General features: G+C 32.4%; 1 protein-coding gene across 4 annotated transcripts in view; it reads right to left on the reverse strand.

The window, feature by feature from the left end:
• Positions 1-24984, reverse strand: part of NIPBL (NIPBL cohesin loading factor) — a 194674-nt gene that overhangs the window by 93412 nt on the left and 76278 nt on the right. For all 4 annotated transcript variants that reach the window (XM_046672361.1, XM_046672360.1, XM_046672364.1 and 1 more), the window contains exons 2-8: positions 16135-16277; positions 14107-14272; positions 12104-12231; positions 9281-9380; positions 8556-8707; positions 3065-3225; positions 2033-2129 (exon numbers count right to left, since the gene is read on the reverse strand). In XM_046672361.1, the coding sequence (XP_046528317.1) occupies positions 2033-2129; positions 3065-3225; positions 8556-8707; positions 9281-9380; positions 12104-12231; positions 14107-14272; positions 16135-16198 (868 nt within the window). In that variant the 5' untranslated portion in view covers positions 16199-16277. The remainder of the gene's footprint in view (positions 1-2032; positions 2130-3064; positions 3226-8555; positions 8708-9280; positions 9381-12103; positions 12232-14106; positions 14273-16134; positions 16278-24984) is intronic.

Consider the following 24984-nt stretch of genomic DNA (forward strand, 5'->3'; position numbering starts at 1 on the left):
TTTTGCAGAAAGGAATATAAAGCTTATAGAGGTTAAGCATCTTGCCCAGGTTATATAACTGGCAAGCCTGAAGAACTTAAACCCAGATTTGTCTAACATCTGAATTATAATACACTATATTGCCTATGTATTTAAAATTTATGTGGCAAATTATACATATTTTAGAACAAACTTCAAATTCCAACAATTCATCTAAAAATCAACTTAGACTAACTGGTGATGCATACAACCTTTAAAACTAATTGGAAAACAACTTCACGAACAGAAGCAGAGGCTTCTGATGAATACCAGTCACGTGCCGCATAAAGACGTTTCAGTCAACAACAAACTCCATATATGAAGGTGATCCCATAAGCATAATATAGCCTAAGTGTGTAGTAGGCTATACAATTTAGCTTTGTGTAAGTACACTCTATGACATTCACACAACAATGAAATCACCTAATGAGCCAATTTTCAGAATGTATTTCCATCGTTGTGATGTACGACTGTAATGTGTTTGTGAGGCTGAGGGTGTTCTAAAGTTTTCTCTTTTTATCTAGAGTTATCTATCTATCCATCCATCCATCCTCAAGAGATAGAGGGAAAATGAGCTGGTTATCTAGATCAACCAGCTATCTCAATGTTATTCCTCCTTGGCAGTGTGAATAATTTCTGACCCTGACAACACTTGTGTGATATGTACCTCACTTCAATGTCACCTACAAAATAGAGTTACCCTGGAAGTTGCTCACTCTTTCAGAAGCTGGGTTATTTTTATCCCTGAAAATTCACAGAATTATAGAATTAGAATGGCTCATAAAAGATGCACTTTCACCTCATGAAGAATGTCCCTGATCAAAGAGTTAGAACACAATCAGTGAAAAAAAAATCTTTACAACGAGAGGCAAATCAGTCCATATTTCAGATGGTTATAATTAGAAATTCTCATGGATAGAGAAAATTTATTATCAGCTTATATTACAAATAATTAAAAGCTCATTCTTTAAAGTGGAATATAATATTCTCTTCCAACAAATTCTGATAATTATAATTATCAGACTTTAATTTTAAGTATTTTTAAAAATAGCTCAAAGGTGAACTTAAATTAATAGTTTTGTGAATCTATTAGACACGGAAGGCCACACAAGGTTCTTTGTGAATTTGAAGATAAACAAAATAAAATTCACGTCCATAAGATAGTACAGGATAAGTTATTAGAAAAAATATGAACTAATGGTTTGAGGAAATTAAGGGAGGGTCCATGGAAGATGTCCCATTTAACTTAGAACTTGAAGAATAGATAGGATTTTAATAAGCACAAATGAAAGTAGATGTAAGAGATTTAGAGAGGTCAGACAGAACATGCCAGATTTTGATAAATGACTACAAAAGAGGTGAGAGAAGACTAAGATGATTTAGGGCTGGAATAGCATCAAGAGAAACAGGAATGGCAGAAAGAACAGTGAGAACATTTTGAACATGAATTTGAAATACCAGCTAGATATGAGGAAGTTTTGTCTGGAAACGAAAAATTACAACCTGGGAGACAGGACGGGAGTCAAAGACACTGACTTGGGAGTCTTGTTCACAAAAGTAATCAATGCTGTTACCGAAAGTGAGTAAATAGCAAAGGAAAAAAGTACAATGGCAGATTAAAAAGTCTAATGGTAGAAAATCTTGAGAAACAGAAGAGCAGAGAGAAGAGCTAATGAATAAAAAAAATCAATGCAAGAAGTAGGAGGAAAACAGGTGGACTGAATATAAAATAAGTTTTTTTGAGGGGTGTGGAGGATGGGGAAAGCTGATCAACAATTTCAAATGTTTCAGGGAGGGTAACAAGGTTGTAGTTTGAAAAGACCAAGGATTTATCAGTGAGAAAGAGGACATATACATTTGAAAATACTATCAATAGTTTACAGGGATAAGTAGAGGTATTTTTCTAAAATAAATGGAAAACAACAGAGAATAGTTTTTGGTATCTTAAGAATTCTGAGTTCTTTACTCAACTTGAAATGTGAAATGCTGAGGGAAATTTTAGTTACAATAATACCTTTAGGAGTTCCATCACTTCCAGCAGGGGAGCATACCGGCTGTGGAGACCTCAAGGGAAAAGATGCAGCATTCCTCATTGTTGAAGAATCTCCATCCTAAGAATAGAGTATAAATTTATATCCAGAATGATAGGGGAGACTTTATAGAAATCTTTAAGAGAACCAATAAAAGACATAAATTACTGACAGGTAAAGTGTTGGTATTCAAAAGCATAATTCTTCTGCACTTTCCTGTTTTCTTCATGGTATATCATAGAAGAATTGAAATTGTATCCAAAAGAATCAACAGCCTAAGCATGGCAATGAATAAGAAAATTGGTATTACTAGTATGCTCCATTTTTGCTTGCTATTTTCTACCAAAGGAGCTGTGAACACCCTACCAGACTGAACGTTATGAGGGCAGAATCCAATGTTACCTCTGCTACCTTAGATACACGTAACTTAGGTGATAATACCAAACCAACAACGAGACAAATTTCCAGTATATGAACTACTTTAATAACATCAAAGCAACAGTAAACTTCAGGGAAAAAAATTTTTTACAAGTCTTAGAGAGGGTAAAAGAGCTAAGTACCTAAACAAATGTTCATTATTTAAGAGAACATTTTTGTGTGAGCAAGCATTTAAAAATGAAATTATATTTCATTAAGAATATAAACCTCTAGACCAGAGGTTGGCAAACTGTCTCTATAAAGGGACAGACAATAAATATTTTAGGCTTTGTGGGCCGCACACAGTTTTTGTCACATAATGTTTTGTTGTTGTTGTTTTAAAAATTCTTTAAAAATGTAAAAACCATCCTTAGTTTGTGGGTAAGACTACTAGCCAGTTTACCAACCCTGCTCTAGACTAAGCTCTGTGGATACAGGAACCACATTGTTCATAGCTAGATTCTCAGATCTAGTATAATCCTTGACATACAATAGACATCCTTTAAATGGTGGAACTGAAATACTAGGTTATGAGATAAACATTAGAACTATTTTATTAACTACTTTATTACCTTAATGATAACTAACATATTACATACATCACTACTTAGCCTGTGCACCATGTGTAGGTAGTCGTCACTTGAGCCATGTCTAGGATTATCAGCATGATGATTAGCTGAATTGCCAGACAACGGACCAGAAACTTTATTATCATGTATGTTTCTCAAACCACCTGCAACAATGGGACTTGATACCGATGCTGAAATTAATAAGAATAATAAAAAAAAAGCTTTATAAAAATAAACTGTTAAAATTCTTGGAAGACATTAATAATTGTTCACAAGAAGTACTTTAAGCATACAGAAATTACAGAGAGTAATATAACGAGCACTCTTGTACTGACTATCCGGAGCTTGATCAAATCTTAACACTGTATCACATGTCATTTAGATCCATTTTTGAAAAGAAGTAAAACATTAGATAAGGTGGAAGCTCTCCATATATCTGCATATCCCTCTGCTCTACTCCCCTCCTCTTACTCCCTAAAAGGAACTACCATGTTGAATTTAGACGTCACTCTACCTATATCTTTGTACCTTTGTTATAAGGAAACAGATTCCTAAATAATAACATAGCACTGTTTCGCAGATGTAATTTTATGTAAATGGTATACTATTTATATGTATACATCCTTCTCTAACTTTCTTTTTAATTCAACATTATGTTGAAATTTGTCCATTTATATACAAGTAGTTTTAAATTCATTTAAATAAACTATTACATAATTCTGTTGTATAATGTACACAATTATCCATTCTATGTTAGATATTTAAATGGCTTCAATATTTTTGCTGTCAAAAAAATGCCATAATGTATATTCTTGCACACGATTTTTTTACAATTGCATCTATGAATGAAATTGCTGGGTATATGTCCATTTTTAAACCTTACTAAATATTAACAAATAGCTTTCTAAATTACTTATGTTCATTTGTATGCCACCACTAGTGTATGAGTGTTCCTACAGCTCTTTTTCCTTGCCAACAATTTTTGTCAATCTAAGGATGGGAAATGTCTCTGACTGTCACTTTAATTTGTATTTCCTTGATTCATAGTGAAGCCAAGCATCTTTCGTGTATTGGCCATTCAGATTCCCTCCTTAACACAAAATCATAAATATTTTCTTTCAGAAGTTTTAGTTTTGTTTTTTCACACTTAGGTCTTTAGTCTACCGTAAAATTTATTTTTATGTGCAGTGTGAGTTAAGGAATCCAATTTTACTTTTTTCCATAAGAATGACTAATTGTCTCAGCAGTATTTAGTAGAGAAACCATTCTTTCCTCACTAAGATATAATACCATATGTATCAAGTTTCCATTTGTTCATGGATATGTTCTTAGACTCCTTATCAAATTGCACTTCACCAATGTTCTACTCTTTCATGCCTGGACCAATATTATAATAAATCTTAATTCCTGTTAGATCAAGCTTCTACATCTCATTCCATTTCAAAATTATCTTGCCTACTCTTGGACTTTTATTCTTCCATATGAATTTTTAGAAGCAGCTAAAGTTACGTAAAAACCCTACTTGGCATTTTTATTGATATTGTATTGAATTTATAGATATGGGGAGAATTCCAATCTTTATCCTATTGAGTCTTTCCATTTATGAAGAAGGAATAATTCCTCGTTCTTAGATTTTCTTTTCTCTTTCAAAAGTTTATAATTTTTTCCACAAAGGTCTTCTACATTGTTAAATTTATTCCTAGGTATCTTATGGTTTTCCTTGAAAATGCTAATGTTATTTAAAAACGTTATACTTATAATTGCTTATTTTAGGTGTATAAAAATGCAATTAATTTCATTATAATGATCTTGTATCCAGTAACTGTGTGGTATGCTTTCAGTGATTCTATTATCTTGTCTGTAGCTTCTCGTAGATTTTCTATGAAGAAAATCATACCACCTGAAAATGACACTTTTTGTTTCTTCTTTTTCAATAATTACATATTTATTTTATGCTTACCTTCCTGTACTGACTAAGACATCTACTTCTACAAAAAATAAAAGTGGCGATTATAGGCATTCATGTCCTATCCTTGATTTCAAGGGGAATGTTTCTAGTTTTTCACCACTAGGTGGATAGCCTTTACCAGGATAAAGCTGCATCAATCAACTCTCATTCAGTGAAGTTTGCAAATCATGAATGGAAGCTGAATTTTTTTGAATGCTCTTTTTTACCTATTTTACCTCTTTACTTTTTTAAGAGACACAGGATCCTCATCCTTTGAATTACATTAATTGTCTAATATTAATCAATCCATGTATTCGTCATATACATCCAATTTTATCATACAGACTGATAACACTACTTATTTGGTTTGGTAATATTTATTTAGAAATTTTGTTTCCAGGTTCATAGACGAGGATTGGTTTATAATTTTCCTTTCTCATACTTTCCTCACCTCTCCTGATTCTGGTATCGAGATTATCTATCTCTATAAGATGAACTGGAGTGCTGATGTTTTTCTTTTGTCCAGAATGTTTTAAGATTAGAATATCTCTTCCTTGAATGCTTGGTAGCATTTGTGGATAAAACTAACTGAGCATGTTTTATCCCCTCCCCTTCTTTTAAGGGAGATAAACTTTGAACTACTGAGGGAGGTATATGCATTTTAAATTATTATAGACATAGTCAAACTGCTCCCTGAAAAAGTTGTATCAATTTATATCCCTATGAAGACTGTAGGAAGTTCAAACTTCCCTGCACACTTGTTGATACGAGGTATCATATAACTATAAAATGTTTACTAATCTGATAGATATCAAATTTTATTTCATTTTGATTCTCATCTCTTGTTAGCCAGGTTGACTATATTTCCAAATATGTATTAAACCTTTCTGTATCCAATTTGTTTTTTTCAGTAAATTGTCTGTTTACTTCTTTAGTCTATTTTTGTTTTATTCTTATCAACCTATATAAGATCTTGGAATAATAAAAATTAATAGTGTGTTTGTAACAAATTTTGAAAACATTTTCCCCTATATTTACTTGTCCTTATGTTCTTTCCTCTTATACAGAAATTTATAATTAATTTGTGTTTTTTTCATTTCTGAAATACAGGTTTTAAGGGTGCTTAGAAATAAGGCCTTCTTGACTCTAAGATTACCAAAAGTTTACCCATATTTTCTCATAATTTTATGACTTAAAATACAAACATAAATAATTTACCTAGAACATTTTTACTCTAGATGATCTAGGAATCCAACTAAAATTTCAAAATGCCTAGCCAATCAACCCAATATGATTTATTAAACAATCCATCTTTATATATTGATTTAAAAATGCCATCTTTACAATGATAAAATTGGAAAATCACCATTTTCTAATTACCAGTGTAAAAACTGATGAAATCAGAATCATTACTGGATGCTAAATCCTTTAGGTAAAAGATTAATGGGAAACAGGATATTTACACGATCTCAAAGTATCACACTACAGATTACTTAATAATTGCAAAGGAAAAAAATATGTACTTTTACAATGAAGAGATGAAGTGGTCACCACCAAAACATCACTAATAATGGGGCTACTTCACATTATGTTCCTTCCGATGCAATGCAATATAAAGTACACAATATTACTTACCTAGCACTGTTGCCAAAAATATTAACTAGAAAATAATAAAGGCTTTAAAGATAACTTCCAGTTGATAGGGAATATATAAGCAAATTAAACAACACTATGAGGAAACACTGACATCTACAATATGGGATTTTCTACAATAAAAGTAGGACAGACTCTTCAAAACAACAAAAGTTACTGCCATGGGGAAAAAAGATATGAGACTGTTCCAGATTTAAAAAGACAAAAGAGATGTAAAAACCAAATGAAACATGCGATAAACTAGATTAGAACATGCTTTGAAAACAAGACAAAGATTACGAAAGATATAATTGGGACAACTGGCGAAAATTGAATGTAGGCTAGATATTAGATGATACTATAAAATTATTCTTAAATTTTTAGGGGTGAATTATTATATTTGATGTTTACAGAGGAGAATTTTCTTCTTCTCAGCAGGTGTATTTAAGGGCAAAGAGTCATCACGCCTGTTGGTGAATGGGTTCACTGTAACCATCTTTCAGCTTTTCTGCATGGTTAAAATTTTTATAATACGAAGTTGGAAAAAATGTTTTAAATGTTACCTTTCACATACTCTAAATTCCCATATATATTTTCCTGTTCCATTTACCTATCCATTTGTTCCTCACCACGTTAAGTTTTCTTACTTATAATAACTTTAAAATCTTGGTAGGGCTAATCTGAGCAACGTTTTCAGTTCCTCAAGTATCTGAGAACTTCCAAGAAATAACTCATTACTAAACAGAATCTCCAACTCTATTTCTCTTTTGATTTTGTGAATTCAACTTATTCTTGTGAAAAAGTTAAGTTTATCTTGTTAAAAAAACATCAACAGTATTTAGGGTAGAACTTTACGTTCTTTCCTACATATACTTATGTAAATATGGACATTTCCATAAGACACAAATGTGTCCTTGTAAGATTTTTCCTCTTATTAATTACACTTAAAATGTTCCTCACATCTTTGTGTGCCAGAGCATACTAATACTTCATAAGCATCAAGAGCCTAAATATATATATACAGGCTTATGTTCAGCACTCACACTAAATTCCATAATTTTGGAGAAGTCCATCCCAAATGTGTGATTTGACTCCTAGTTTTTCCTTGAGTTAGTGTATGAAATAGTCTCAACCTAGTATTTCATTATCAAGCTTTGGGAAACCAGAAATTGGTTGCTTTGACAGATGACTAAGCTAAAAGTTTATAAGTTAAAAAGTTTCTAAACGAAGGAAGTTTTGACTCTAGGCATAATAAAAAATAAGAATACACATAGGAACTAATGACCGACTGCAAATGTTAAGAATTTGCTGTTAATTATGGAGGATAAAAACATATATATGTTTGTCATATTATCTTTTGCACTTTGTTGTAAAATTTTTCAAAAAAATACAAATAAATATATAGTTATAAAAAATAAATAATTTAGAAGTCATGACAGTATAATCCCAAGGCAATATAACCTTAAAAAGACATAATATTATCAACATTTGACTTCAAGTGAGAACTAGTAATCTAACCCGAGAAATTTTTGCTTCTAAGATTATTCACTTTCCTCTACTAGTACTGTACCTGTTTTATAGTAAATTTTTCACACTATATATACTTCACCAATTAAACATAATTCTTTGATTTAGTGCTACTGTAAGAAGAAAGCCCAATTAAAAGAAGCAGTTCCTAATGTCATAACTACATATACTCAGGTGTATAATAACCTAATCTAAAGAGTCAAATGACACTATCCTTCTACTTCCCAAATGATGAACTTTCAAAAGATAAATGTAATGTTTTTAATGATTTAAGCCGTATCTTAAAAGAAGTGTTTACTGACAAATAAGTATATAGTATAGTATTTTAGCTTGATTTTTAAAAATTATAAAAGGAAAATAAGTGAATTTTCTTGGAATTACAGGCATCCTGTAAATAAACAATAACTTTCTTACCTTGCTGCATCTGTGGATGTGTTGTATAACTTGAAGGATGGGAATATGGCATGTATCCTGCAGGGCTTTGTGGGGCATATGGACTAGGCACTGGGCTATTTTGTTGTGGCATAAATCTGTTCCCAGAGCTTGTCTGTGGTGGCACAAACCGGCTAAAACCCAAAATCCAAATAAACAATATCAGGAAATAAAACAAACATGCTATTCCTTAAAATTTCACTGTCATAAAATTCTCCAAACTCTAATCTGTAGAAAATAAAGTCCATGTGGAGAAATTTTGAAAAACAGCCATTTAACATACAAAAGTCATTCACGACTCATAACCTCAGAGTTACACTAAACAGTTTGTAAAAACTGAGGGTAATTCGTTTTTTTTTATTTACAAAGAAGTATCCACCTGTTTAAGATATATAAAGCCATGCTCCCTAAATTCTACTCTATAAATTTTCTTATTTATCTCAAACTCATTGTTTATTTTAACACATTGTTTAGTCTGTATGAAATTAAGTTACTAAGATGATAGCTACTTCAATTAGTAATTAGAGCATTTCCACACATAACATTTTAAAGCAAATGCTCACGTGGGTTACTATTTAAGGCTAAACACTTCAACTTTTTAACTGCATATAATTCATCATTACCTAAATGTATGTATACACTATATATTCACAAGCATATTCATCACAGAAAACAATATTTAATAAAATGAAATTTTTCTATATTACCTGGAGGGGCTATGTGAGATAGTGGTTTGTTGATAATTGGAAGATGCAGGACTACTGTGCATGGAATTCTGAGAAAGTTTATATTGAGACATCATCATTCCTACACAACACACAGAAATGGTAAACGTGATTTTCTTTTAATTGTAAAGTATCATTTAGATGATTTAAATCAATTGTTGTTCTACAAAAATTCAAAAGTTTTGTTCTTTTTTTTTTTGACCAACATGTTCATTTTGAATAGCAAAACAGACTAACTGTAAATTTCAAGTACACCAATTTTACCAAAACATTCTTTTACCATATATCTAACCCAGGACCAGAGATAAAGATTAAATTTTCTTTTAAATTTTACTTTTATACTTAATGTCCTACCATTTAGCCTTAGAATTGAAAAGAACTTTTAGAAATCATTTTATCTAACCCCTGACCAAATACATACTTCCTTCTACAATAGGCCTTTGGGTAATTTTTTTTTTATTACAAGGAATACTTTATCACATACATCTCCTGTCATTAGCAGCCTAATTTTACAGTGCTATGTGTTTCATTGTGATTCAGACCTAGGTTTTAAAAAGTATTTTATTTGGGGGCCAAAGTTTCAGCTGCTGCAATTTCCATCTAAAAGTCTTTTGATGGACAATAGAATGTTCCTATTCTTTCTTCCACAATAATTCTTTGACATATAGTAAGGATTAAATGAATATTTGATTAATGAATGAAAATGTAAGGATAGCTTTCAGATTCTCACATTTCTTTTCAAGCTAGACATTGTTCCTTCAATTGTTACATAAATAGCATTTTGTTATACAGGAGATGCAGAAAAATTCAGTTATTTAGACATTTTTAAATCAAAGATAAAATCTATGATTACCCCTGAACTTTCCTATAATATGTATAGCCAATCTTTTGGGCAGCTTCAAGCATCACATTATATTCCCAAATTTCATTTCCTGCAGTTGATATGAAAAGTGAGTTTCACCAGAAACATTCAAACAGAAGCTATACGTTCATTTGTCAGGAATACTACAGAAGGGATTCTAGCACTAAGACAGTGGTTGAATTAGATGAGGGCTCAAAAATCACCTCAAAGTCTAACACTAATAGCGTGTTATCTCTTGTATATAGTCTAGATTTCAACTTCTGAGCTTTCTCTTCCAACTCAAATTCAACAGTAAATCATATGTTCCATAGCTTAATAATTTAAATACTATAATTATTGTTGCTGGATTCTTTTTTTGAGAGGGAGGGCAATACTCTATGAGAAAAAAAAATTCCCACTGAATTAACAGTAATCACTGAGACAAGCTAGAATTTCTACTTTGAAAGCAATGGCTTTATAAATAAAAGGGCCAAATGAAATTCTAATAGTCCTTTCTGATTATCTCAAAGTTCCAAAGAACTATGAATAAAGTGATTTGCACATTATTAGATTTTCTCCACATTTACGTTTAGCAACCAAGAATCACTCTTTTAAATTTTAAAGCCAGATATCACCAGCAAAAAAATACTTAGGAAAAAAATCACAACATCCAATGAATCAAATTTTTAAATGCTAGTTTATATTTCTTAAAAGTAGGATATGAAGAAATCAAACATTTTGTACTAAGAAATAAGTATATGTAGTATAAAACACAAAATATCTGACTGAAAGGTAAATAATGTACTCAAAGTTTTTCACTGGAGTCATTCACTCTCAAATTAAATATTTAAAAATAGAATTTACAAAATGTAGTATAAATAGCCTTGGAAGACTTGCTTTATTCAATCTTATACTTACATTATTCTACACTTAATGCTCTTATCCTATTAGTCTTTCTTCCAATCAACAATCTCTCCATCTTTTCCTTCATTCCATCATTCTTCCAGAGCATGTGTAATTCTAGTTTTCCTTTCACCCATTCCTATCTGTCTCCTACTACTGCAATCTAGCTTATTAGTTCTGGTGATGATTCAGTTTTGTCCTAAACATCTGCCTTCAATTTGCTGAAAGGTGAGTTGGGCATAGGTATTTCCACGGATTCACGTTGGGGAATGGATAGTAACTATGCAACTGCTTTAAAAACACAATTCACATGCAAATACACAAAACCAACAGAGTAACACTATTAAAAAACAAAACTAGGAAATAAATGGAACAGAGGTACTGCCAATAATCTGGCAATATTCTTGAATGCAGTTAATCATTAACGAAGTTGGACCTTCCTGAGTTGTCTAAACTATGCCCTTCTATTTTAATCTTGAGAGCCAAGTAAATACTTGGGCTTGCCAGATCAGCAAGCTTCAGATCAGAACAATACTCCCAATTCAAAGGTTCTCTTTCACTACTTAAAAATTATATCTGTGTTGGATATCATATTTTTATGATTTTTAGATACTCATTATAAATGGATTTTTTCCCCTTAATAATACTTATTATAAACCTATTTTTCTGTTGATAAGGCAACAGAACTATTAAACCAATTACTATAAAACCATGAATGTAATCACCATCAGTACTAAAGCTAATACCTGGTATAATTATTCATACACGTATGGCATGTTGAAAAGCTCTGCAAATATTTTTATCATTTGATTAATGAAAAGACTTTTCATATCAATTCTATGATTTTCTAAAAAAAAATTCCTTTAAAGTTCTTTGAGTAAACAAATACATTCTGAAATATCTAACAAAATACACTTTAAGCTCTGTCCAATTCCCAAGAAATTTAGTTATATATTAAACTATAAGAATATTAACATCCATCTAGTTTCCTTCCTGTTCTTGACTTGACTCAAGGTAAAATAAAAAAATATACTATGAAATTCAATTATGAAGAACCTCACCACTTTGTACATATCTGTTCTGCATACTTTTCTCCCTGAAAACGTTAGGACTCCTTGCCAGGACGGCCTGCAACAAGACTGGTATGTCGCCTTCTGGATCATCACTGCCAAGGTTATCTTTCAACTCTCTGGCATTGAAAAAATAAATATCAAAAATTAAAATAGTGATTAACTAAGAACTCCGTATTCTACATTAGTTAGATAACAATTCACTAGTGAAATTCAGAAAAAGCTGAGGCAGAAAATCAAGAAGACTTATGGTATAAAAATAAATCACACAAGTATGTCTAACAATTTCATGGATTTTTGAAGATGCTACTGGAAGAAATAGCAAATACCAAAAATGACAGAGGGGAGCTCTTCTAAGGACAACTTTTCTTTTCCATTTTATTTCAAAGAGAAAAAAAAGCCCAAAACATTATTTTATGGAACTATGAATTTATTTAAGAATGTTCACATTAGTTTCAAGGTAGAAGATAGAGTCTACTCTAAACTATTCAAAATAATGGAAGGGTACAGAGGTGATAATTATGCACAGAAGCTGATATTTGGACTTGGAACATATTTTCTCCATTACATCTAAATATAAGTAAGTCTGCCTTTTTGAGAATGTCCTCAGAATGAAATACTGTTGCAACATTGGTTAAGACAAGACCCAGAGGTTATATAATTTTTCCATTTTACATGCTTTTCTCAAATAAAGTCACCAGGGGGATAAGAAACCCAGCAAATGGTTAAGGACAGTTCCCATTTTCAATAAACTCGAAAGTAAGTAGCAAAGTAAATTCACAACTATGGAAAATAAACGATAAAATTAAATATAGGCAGTGTTTCTAATTTTACATTTTACAAGTCACTGTTCCACTCATTAAATCTAATAAGAAAGATTGATAAAGATGGTGTCCAATGATAAGATTCAATAAATTTCTGAGAGCAACCTTAAAGCAGCTCTCCATAAAATAAATCATAACTATATATGTGCTATTTCCTTTATCTCTTTAAATATTTGGTGAAAACTGTTGACTAAGTATGTACAGGCATAAGAAGTGATGTAATATTTAGACGTTGTTGAATTTCCGGAGTGACAAAATATTAGCATTATAGTTCATTCTTATTTTAACCAATCGTTTCTCAGTTTCTCCATCAGACAATTCATTTAGTAAGTATTCCACCCTAAAGTCATCAGTTTTAAAAATGCTTCCAAAGTATATACTGCATTTAATGGCAAAGACCTCTCCATGATAATGTGCTTTATCCTCATTTCCCTCTATAATGAATTTTAAAATTAAAAAAAAACAATTAAATGAAAAGATACATGAGTACCACTGTGTACTGGGATGTGAAGGGATAAGGATGAGAGATTTAACTTGTTATAAATGTATAACAAGTATGTACTGCTTTTATACTAAAAAGTAAAATTTAAAAAGTTTACTCATGCAAAATTTTCTAAATAAGTTATATAATTTGTTTATATTATTTTTAAAAGCCTATTGTGTGAAAACACGCATTTATATATTCAGATTGTATATCCTGGGAAAAATTAGTCCCAAATTCTGTAGTAGCCTTTCATGGAGTTAGCCCTTGAGTTCTTGTTATACTTCTCATGAAAAGCATGTGGGCCTACTCCAAATAAAGCCAGCAGCATAGTCCCTACTGCCCAGGAATTCTAACCATTTTAGCAATACCAGGAAAAAGGGGGATAGCTTCAGGAACAATTTTAAACCTCTAAACAGATCCATCTTGATGGATCCCACGATTATTCCAAAAGAGTTGAAAAGATCTTCATAGAACTACATGGGTCAGAACTACCGTCTCAAAATAGCTAGGGCCTATTTAAATTTCATTAGTATCTCATCATAGTAAAGCTCTATTCTCACTTGGATATTGATATATATTAAAAACAAACTATGTATTTAAGTTTTCTTGAAATAGAAACTTAAACCAGGGATACTGATTCTCTTAGTAAGATCAAAGCTTTTCACTTTATTTTAGACTGTACTTACATGTGATCTGTTGATACCTGGTTGAGGCTATGGACAAGCTGTGAAACCAAATTATCATCCCTACAGGCCAAAAGGCAGTTCACCTCTTCTGCTATTCTTGCATTAAAGAGAAGGCTCTTTGTAGTTGTAGCAGGTAAAGGGGATGGTAGAGGCAGTTGGTTCAGGACTATTTGGAATAAAATCAGATTATTAGAAATTGAGTGACTGTAAGAAGTCTCTTTAGTGCTTACATATATTTTGGGATTAAAAATAAGTTATAAGTATCAATGTGACAAACTATTAAAAGGTATTCCTCCTCTCCCTCAACAAACCTCAATCAACTCTAAAAACCCCCAAAACATCACTTGGACCATAAAAAATTATACTGCTCTCTAAGAATAAAACTCAGCTCCTTTATATTCATGCTGACTTTTCATATCTTAAATTTTTACTAATTTAATTAGTGAATCGCCAAAAAGGTAAGGTTAAAACTAAGTAACTTCTAAGAATTGAGAATACATTAACTAATCTTATTTATTTTTGCTTATAAGATTTATCAGAATCACTAGTACTCTCACATAAACCAAGTAACAATACCTAACTCTTCACCAGATAGACAAGTAATATGTTTTTTAAAAGCTTAAGTACATATAAAAATTAAAAGCTCACTTTAGCAAGAAAACATTCATAGAAGAGGATTCTGGAGGAAGAAGAATATCTAAAGAGTTTTGCTATAAGTTACAAATTCCTAAATAGTTTTCTCCTCCATTCTATTCTAACAGGAAACAAAAGGACATAAATGTTTTACAGTAGTTTAAATTCAGCTATTTAATGTCTCTTCACATAATGGAAATGTGTTCACTTATCTAAATCTTTGTTTTTGGCTTAATTTCTAATCACTTACACAGTATACCTATCATGCTGCTCAGCTCCAATGGGTAATAAGTTTTTTGTTAATAAAAACACAGGGAATAAATTACTACTTAATAAATAGGGTTTACTGGGCAGACAAACTTTTAAAATATGAGGTACACCTGAGATAATGAGGAGGACAAACAAAAAGAAACCCCTGGTAGTATATCTGATTTTGCACTCCTACGTATTACGAGTTTATGCCTTACTGACAACAAAGTGATGATAAAAACTAAAGACAGTTTCAAGTTTTCTTACCTGAACTACCCTAACACGACCAGCTACTTTCTTATTATCTCAGACTTCTTAAACTAGCCATGCTAGTTTCCTACCCTCAAAGCTGCAGGTTGTTATCTATTTTACCCCCACTAAAACTAGCTGGAAATTAATAACAGCATAAAAATAGTATTTGAGGGACACTGAACACAGATAAAAACATTTCTTGAAGTTACGTTCTCATAGCTCCTTTATTATAAAGCCCTAAATCTTCCATAATGCTCTCTTCTAATACTGAATTTCTATGATTCTTTGATGTTGTAGGAAATTGCAGCACTCCAAACAAGATCATGAAGTTACTTTGTGACTGTACAAAGAAGAGTATGTCATCTCCTCACCTTCTATCCTTCCTTCTCTTATTTTTTTTTCCCTTTATTTATTCAGGTAGGAAGACATAGGGACTAACATTCTGGGTACCTTTTGGCACCATTACCCAGGGACTAAGGATTAGAGTTGCCTACCAAAAGAATGAGTCCCTAAAAAATTGTGTTACACCAAGTAAGTCTCAAAAGAAGGACAATGTTCTTTAAACGTTAAGTGTTGAGAGTAAAATAGGCTTCTGACATCTATGACAAACTCCAACAGAATACTGAATATGACATCCAAAATAAACATGCCTAAGATATTAGATTAAGTCGGGCTATCAAATTTTCTTCTTTGAAGGGGAGTTTCAGTTACCATTTCTATAAATGTGTTTTATAATCTATATTAGTTCCTATATGCAAACCCATGCTTCTTCAGTTTTGAGTTTTCTTAATGCTTTGTCTCATCTTCTTTGTCCTTACTTTTGGATTTATCCCTTTATCATGTAAGACCTTTAAACAATATAACACATATATTAGATAAATTAACCAAACTTACGGTCTGTGAGACTAGCAATCCCCGCAAGAGTAGTGATGGGGACATGGGGCATATCCCCATTCATCCTGAAGTTCTGGAATGGTGTTGCCTATAAAAGTACTTAGTTCAGGTGCCAGCTGTCATTACTTCCCATTTCCCAAACACTGCAACAAAAAACAATTATTTGTAAAATATGTTAAATATATTATAATTAGGGAAATACTTATAAAAAAAATTTTCTGCTTTTCTTGTTTGTTCAAACCTATATAACAATAATAGCCACCATTCACACACTACTTACCATATGTTAGGCACTGCAAAGTACTTTGGATGTATTAATTCATTTACTCCTCACCAACAACCAAGTAGGGTAGGTACTATTATTTTCTGCATTTTACTGCTGAGGAAATTAACTTACGGGAGTTTAAAACAACTTGTGGAGCAAAGATCAGAACCCAAGCAATCTGGTTCAAGAGTCTGTGTAACCAGGAGGCTGTACTACTAGACAGGGATACTCAATTTTGACAAGCACTGTAATTCTTTTCCACATTATAAACACATTAAAATGCTTCAACTTGCCTTTCTAGCTGTCGCTCACTATTCTCCTACATTAACCATCCTCGCCAACCAAGCTGATCAGATTCTCTTGAATTCACCTGTGTTTTCTCATTTTTATTTATGCCTTATATATTTCCCTATCTAGGTAGCCCCATGTGTATTTTAATCCAAATCTTGTAATTCTTCAAGATCTAGGGCAAGTTCCCACTACTTTATGAAACCTCAGACAAATTCAGCCAAAAGCCATCCTACCTTAAACTACCCTGAACTAATAACATTTATTGCCCAATGTTCTTTTGTAAATACTTATATATTCCTTTGTGATATTCTCTGAAGCTTGTCTTGTTTCATCCTTGTATAATTACTTAATCTTTATGTACTTACCTTGTCTTCCCAACTATTACGACTTGCTTCTTAATAGTAATCAATCACATACTCAATACATAGCCACACAAAGGACAGAGAAAGGCATGTGTTGTTAACATTTTAATGTTCCTATACAACAATTTAATAGATTTAAATACTCATTCTTATTATGATGTAATTCAGTGTGCATGTGTATGTTATATACACATTCTGCAAAATTTCTGAACACCTTTTCCATTTTTCTGTTCAATGTCCTCAAATTTTTCTCATCTTAATTTCAACATGTGGCTTTTGTGGGATATTTATCTTTCCTCTAACAGTTCTTGTGTAAGAACTTTTTCTGAAGTATATAATACAACATTTTAATAATGTGCACCTTAATCAAAGATATGCCTTTATTAAATAACTTCATAAACTTCTCAGCAAAGAAAAGTCTACTTCACATCAAATATCTAAGACATAGTACTAAAATAGAAAACTGAATTGTAATTTTCAGTTTAAACAGTTTAAGTGTTTCTTTTTTTGAGGTTGTAAACTCCAAAACAGTGAAATGATATATCACCAGACCCCCCTTACTCATATATCCTAAGGCACCTTTGCAAACAAGTATTTTTTTTGAAGATAGAAGTATACAGGTAGTTAAAATTAAGAATTTTCTTTTTCCTCAAATACTTTTATTATAAATATATGGTATATTGACAAAAGTTCATAAAACATGTAATGTACGGTTTAACAGAGTTATAAAGTAAGTATCCAAAGAACCACGATCCAGAAGGCTGGCACTCTAGTTCCATCTAGAGGTAACAACTATCCTGTCTTTCTGGTAATCATTTGTTGGTGTTTTTTTCTTTTTCCTTTACAGTTTAAAGATCTTTATATGTACTTTTCTAGCTGCCGGCCAAGGAAAAAATACTGCTTTCCTTTGATGACTGACTGACATAATTTGCTGGTAGAAGCCCAATGAAAGGAAACGGCACAGAAAATAGTATAGGAAAGATGCAATTTGCTATCCTGTATTTGTCCTTTTGCTACACTGTGGACTTTACTCTTTGAAGTTATTAATTTGATTCTTTAACAATCACTAAAAAAATTTAAAGAAACACTGCATATTTAGCAGTCATATCAAGCACTAAAAAAACAAAAATCAGAATTTAAAACCTGATAGAGATCACCAAAATACAATGCATTTTTTCTACCTTTAGGCTAATAAGAAAGTTTCCATTTACGCTTAGTAATTGGTTGAAAAAAACCACTGTATGCAAATAATGTACAGAACAGCACAAAAACACCTTGTTATTCATATACAATTCACTGTTGTACAAGTAAATTGCCATACTCAGTAGCAGATTAACTAACAAGAGACCATGTTTAATTGTTTAATTCAGGGGCTAGGAACCCCTAAAGAAAAATATGCTAGAGGGTTCTACTGTGGGTTACCTGACTTTATTCTATTTTCGTAAATCCCAGGTGAGTAACATGTAAAGCAGACCCAACCCTAGGATGGAGTTTTTTAGTGAAAAATGATGTACAACATGAACAGACATTTCTCCAGAGAAGATATACGGATGGCAACAGACAGATGAAAAGATGCTCTAATCTAATCTAATCTGTCTAATAGACACGTGAAAAGATCACTAATCATCAGGGAAATGCAAATCAAAACTACACTAAGATATCATCTTACACCTGTTAGAATGGCAAAAATAACCAAAACAAAAAGTGACAAATGTTGGAGAGGTTGTGGAGAAAAAGGAACCCTCATACACTGCTGGTGGCAATGCAAACTAGTGCAGCCACTATGGAAAACAGTATGGAGATTTCTCAAAGAATTAAAAATAGAAATACCATATGACCCAGCCATCCCACTACTGGGTATCTATCCAAAGAACTTGAAATCAGCAATTCCAAAAGTCCCATGCACCCCTATGTTCATTGCACCATTATTTACAATAGCCAAGGTGTGGAAACAACCTAAGTGCCCATCAACTGATGATTGGATAAAGAAGATATGGCATACACACACACACACAACGAAGATATGGCACATGCACGCACGTGCGCGCGCGCACACACACACACACACACACACACACACACACACACCGGACTACTACTCAGCCATAAAAAAGGATAAAACCGCCCCATTCACAACAACATGGATGGACCTTGAGGGTATTATGTTAAGTGAAATAAGCCAGATAAAGAAAGACGAACTCTGTATGACTCCACTCACAGGTGGAAGTTAAACATGTAGACAAAGAGAACTGATTGGTGGTTACCAGGGGAAAGGGGAGATGGGGGGTGGGCACAAAGGTGAAGTCGTGCACCTACATTTCTGACAATAACATACAACTGAAATTTCACAAGGTTGTAAACTATCATAATCTTAATAAAAAGTAAAAAAAAAAAAAGATGTACATAATTAGTTACCACATATGAATTAGAAGATTAATAAACCTAACCACAAGATTGTGCTTTTCTGAGTGATGTAACAAGTTAAGCTTGTTTGGTTTAAAGTGCCTTAAGTATGGATTGAATAGAGGACTACTGACAAACATATTTACACCTCACTGCTGAACAATGCTGATTTCATTGGAATCCAAGATTTTGAAGAACAGAAGAATTTGGTAGACGTGGACTTAGAATTTTAGCTAAAGTCATAGATTTTGATGAATATGAATAATCTGTGGAAATATTGCTGACTTATGCTGGAAGGTGACCAGAGTCCATCAAGAAACAGCATTCTTAAAATTCTAAAAGTGAATATATACACCCCTAACTGATTAGACATGGCATTTCTGGCTCTGGATTAGGCAATGTTTGGTCCACCTGGCTCTGTGAAAGTACTGTCTTTCATGAAACTGCAGAAACTGAAGCTGAAAGTCATTATCTCCGGGGAACAATGTATCCAGAAGGAAGTAGTAACCAAATAGGAAAGAAGATTATGAGTGCTTCAGAGCTGTCACTTAAGGCAAGTCCAATCTGTGAATGGACCAATTAGTGGATTAGAAAATAAATTTAGTGGGTTGAGATCAACACTGCAAGGGATGGAGGCAATAGAAACATACGGGTACATTGCACAATACTTTGTGAGTCTAGGTAAAATGTCTTTCTAATTGGGGGTCACCAAGGCAAAGCAGTTAGAAAAGTTGTTGATTCAAAGAAATGGAAGAGCGAAGAAAGTAGCCCACCTCATAAGTGGGGATGAGAATGAAATAAAATAGTGTATGTAAATCACTTGACATACTACTTGGCACAATAGTAAGTGATCCAGAAAGTTAACAGTGCTACTGCTAACTGGAAAACAAAGATTTAGGAGAACAGAGGAGAAATATAGGTCAATTAGGGAAAGGGGGTCTTTTCAGTACAAATAATCCCTGCTTATGAAAGATCTATTGCAAATTTTTATTTGAAATTCCAGTATATATTTCACCACAGTATTACGAATATGTATAATAGTCCTGGCATGCCCACCTACCATTACTTAAATGATAAGGTAGCTGAAATAAATACCAGCAATAAAAAGCAGAAAAAAATCTAACTGTTATAATACTAAGAATTAAATCAAACAAAAAAAGTTGAGTAAGATATTTATAAACTAATTTTAGGATAGCTTGAGGTTTAATTAAAATAATGCTTAATTAGTGGAAGTCATTATAGTAAGTTCTCATTTCAGCCCATTATAATGAGTCTAAAGGGAACTTCAAAGCACTTGCCAAGATCTTTAAAGACTCTCATTCTTTGTTCATTTAATTTCACTCCAAAATTTATAATTTCCTCATGCAAACAAAAGAAATGCAAATACAACAGTACTGGTAGAAGTTCTAATAATAATATTCAAATTGGGATGGATTTGGAATAAAAGGCACTGTCATAGCCTGATGGTAGATAACTTTCCTGGACGGCCAATTTGTACTCTATAGGCAAAAATTATGTATAATCTTGTCTCAACAACTTCACTTTTTTAGTACTGAAAAACTAGTGGAAATGATAAGTAACATTTATTTAGCACTACTAGGTAATAAAAAGTGGTTATGAACACTTTGAATGTACTCTCATTTAATCCTTCGATGACACAGAGGTACTAATACTTCAGTTTTATTTTATGAGGAAAAATGACATACAGAGAGGATAAGTAACTTGCCTAAGGTCATACAGCAGGAGTCAAACTCAGGCTGTCTGGCACATAGACATTTTACATAACAACTAAAATGTACACCAATATTATTTGTTTAACATTATTGGTATAATAAATGATGCTACACCCATGAAAGATTACTATGCATCAATTAAAAATCATGTTGTACAATCAACACAGATGTGAGGAAAGGAAACAGTCACAATATACAGCCAAGGAAGAAAGAGAAGAGCCTGCCTGGGTTTGAATCCAAGCTTCTTTACTTACTATGTAACCTTGGAAAAGTTACTGAATCTTTTTGTACCTCAGTTTCCCCATCTCTGAAATACAAGGCAGGTAATATTATTCTTTCTAATTGTGTTGTAAGGATGAAATGAGTTAATACATGTAATGTACTTGGAACTGTTCTGGGCATATAGGAAGGGTTCAATAAATATGAGCTGCTATTATACACTGTTCTCCATCTTGCTTTTGTCATGCATGTTATCTCAGAAATCTTTCATATATGCAGATATGTTTCATTCTTTTTCTAATATCATTTTACAGCTTTAGTGAAACATCGAATTTAAATGAATGCTGTTCAGTAAACTACAGTATGTAACTAAAAAGTAAGGTGACTATGGCTTTATGGAATCAGACTCCCTACTTTATAACCACATCTTGTACTCAGTTTACACGTCTATGGTACCTCAAGTACTCTCTTACTCTATTCTTGATCTGGGCTATAGAGTAGTACAGATTTGAAGAAAATCAGTCTTGGACAAAAGATTATAACGAATAAGGAAACACTCTGGTACTTTTTATATTAAGTTCATAATTTCTCTTCTCAAAATTGGCATAATAACAATAAATAAATCTTGTCAAGCACAAACCCCTTATTTCCTCTATTTGTGAATATATCAGTGATGAGATGAATGCATACGAAATGTAACTATTTCAGCAACTATTGAATTGAAATGAACACAACTATTCAGTCCGCCTTAATTTAATAACTGAAATTCCTTTAAATTCTACTTTGTGCTGTTCTCCAGAAAAATCTGCCTCATCTTTTTTTTGACATAACTGAAGCATTTTCCTTTTACTTGATGATTAAAAGTTTTAAAATGTCACATGAGGTTAATAGTTCATGCAACCTCATATACATACTCCTTGAGTTATAAATGATACCCCAAAGAACACACTACATTTCTATAGTATTTAGCCCTTCATGATGATGCAGCCAATAATACTTATTTTGTGTCACTGTGTCGGACACTACGCTAGGCAAGCAAAGTGTAGTGGTTAACAAGATGGAAATAGTCCCTACCCTTGGAAATTTGACTTTGGCCATGGGAATGTTGTAAAGGGGGTATGTCTTCCAGCAGGGAGAAAAGGGAAAGAATCAGTGAATTAAAATCTAAACCCAATTTTACTGTTACTACTCCATATTTTAATCCCTCCACAATCTGCATCAAATTTATTTAAAAAACAATGACAAAGATTCTTAAAATTTACGAAAAGATATAGAAGATATATTGCTAACTAAAAATAATATCATTGTGTACAGTTCAAGCCCATTTGTGTTTAAAATACATTTTTATACAAATGATAGTCTAGACATGGATAAAGGTTCTTTAAGGATATATTTTTAAACCACTAACAATGGTTAGGGGGTAGGATTTATTCTGGGATTTTAGGGAATTCTCATCACTGTAGTATTTATACCTGCATTGCTTAGGCATTTTTTAAACTATTAGAATACTACTTTATGATTCAGAAAAACAATGATATAAAAATGAAAAACATTAAATGAGTCTTCTAATAGTTGCTGCTATACGTACTCTGGTTTCTCTGGGATATTTAAATAATTATGTATAAAATCTATGTTAAGAATCTACTGTATGAAAGCACTCACTGTGTTAGATGCTAAAGACTAATAGAATATGCAGGATGCATTCGTAAACACTTTGCCCAGAACATAAGGCCAGAAAGGTGAACTGGAATCTGCAAAGGAGTTTGTTATGAAATGATGAACTTTTTTTCATATCCTTGATACCACTGAACTTAAGCTTTCCATAAGACTAATGTAAGAGGTGGATAAGGAAGATGGAGTGGTGGAGAGAGAGAGAATGGAGGCAGAAGGTTGTTGGAAGAATACTGCAGTACTGACATGTAATGGTGGTCTGATTTTGGACTCAGATTAAAATGCCAATGTAATATCTAGTCAGAGATGTTTAAAGTAGGAAGTTAGAAATTCTGGAACCGAGTAAAGTGGTCAGAACTACAGCTATAGATATGGAAGTGACCTATAGAGGATTGATAACGGTCAAATTATAATAACATATGAGATAGGCAAGAGACAAAGTAACATTGTAGGGGAAATTATTTCTAGCACTTCTTGTGTGCCGGACATTCCTTAACCACAGCTAAGTAGGAGGATTGTGAAGATTATCTCTGTTTCATAGATGCAAAAATGAAAGCTCAGAGCCTAAATGCTTTGTGGCTTCACAGATAGCACATAGCATAGCTGGGATCTGAACTCAAGTCTTTCTAACCAAATCTTACATTCTCATGCATATCTGAAGGACATAAAACTGGAAAACATCTACATTGCTTTGACAGAAAGATAAACCAATAAAAGGTGAAGGAAATTGTTTCTCAGAGAAGCTAAATGTTTGTTCAAGGTCTCACAGCCAGTAATTGACCTAGTCAAGATTAGAATACAAATGTTTGGATTTCCAGTTCACTATTCTTTACACTATGTTGCTACCTTGTGTGATTACTACTATTATTTTGAAAAAAACAAAATTTTATATATGTGGAATATTTAGCCAATTAACACTTTTCTTCCTTGGTAATGTTAAATTTTTTTTTCAGTGGGGAAGGAGGGAAAGCTTAAAACTGTATTTTTTATTCTCTCAGTTTATATTATATTTATTAATATAAGCTGCCTCAATTACATTGGGGAAACAGGTGGAATATAAATCCTGAAAAGCTAGATAATTAAGTACATAACTGATTTATGTTGTACTATCTACTATTTTACACAGGTAAAACAGTGACTCCCTAGAGTGTGGCACCTCTCCAGCAGAATCCTTTCACTTTACTCAAGCTATCTTCAGATTCCTTTTTGCTGCCTACTATTCAAGAACAAATTTTTTCACGTTCTGTTTCAGACACTTCTAAAAGATCTTCCTCAAATCCTAGCTCAAAAACAAACAGTTCCCAATCAACTACACTGTGAAAAATGATCACTTCTTTAAAATATTTCTGCTTTCCTATAGTCTTAAATTATTTCCCATTAAATAAGAAAAATGCGAAATAAAACAAAACTCTAAAGCTCTCTTTGAACACACGTTTTGCTTTTAGAACCTTGAGTTCCCTGCAACCACCAGGCTGGCTACCAGTAACGTGTGTTATGTGTGTGTGTTTCAATAATGTAGCTATATCAGAATATATGTAATATGTAATAGAAGGGTATATTTATATTATTGAGTACTATTATGAAGAGAAAGAAAAGTCATCAATAAGTAAATCAGGTTGAAATTTAGGGTGTCTCAAAAGCAGTTTATAGAATGTGTATGTTCACTGAGAAGTAAAACAATTAGTAAAATTTTATATATCTCTAAAATTGATTTTCTTCCTTGTCCTTACCAATTTATTTCACACAGATTTTTAGATGAACCAACATTAACAGAAGTTCATATCACTTTAAAGGGTCCCAGTTGATTATTACAATTGAGTTGACTTGTAGAGGCCTGGAGAGTAGTTACACAATGTCTAATCATAACAAAATATGCAAAAATGCAAGCTGCATCACGAAAAAATAG

The sequence above is a fragment of the Equus quagga genome, chromosome 9 (genome assembly GCF_021613505.1).
Source record: "Equus quagga isolate Etosha38 chromosome 9, UCLA_HA_Equagga_1.0, whole genome shotgun sequence".
In the NCBI taxonomy this organism is placed as follows: Eukaryota; Metazoa; Chordata; class Mammalia; order Perissodactyla; family Equidae; genus Equus; species Equus quagga.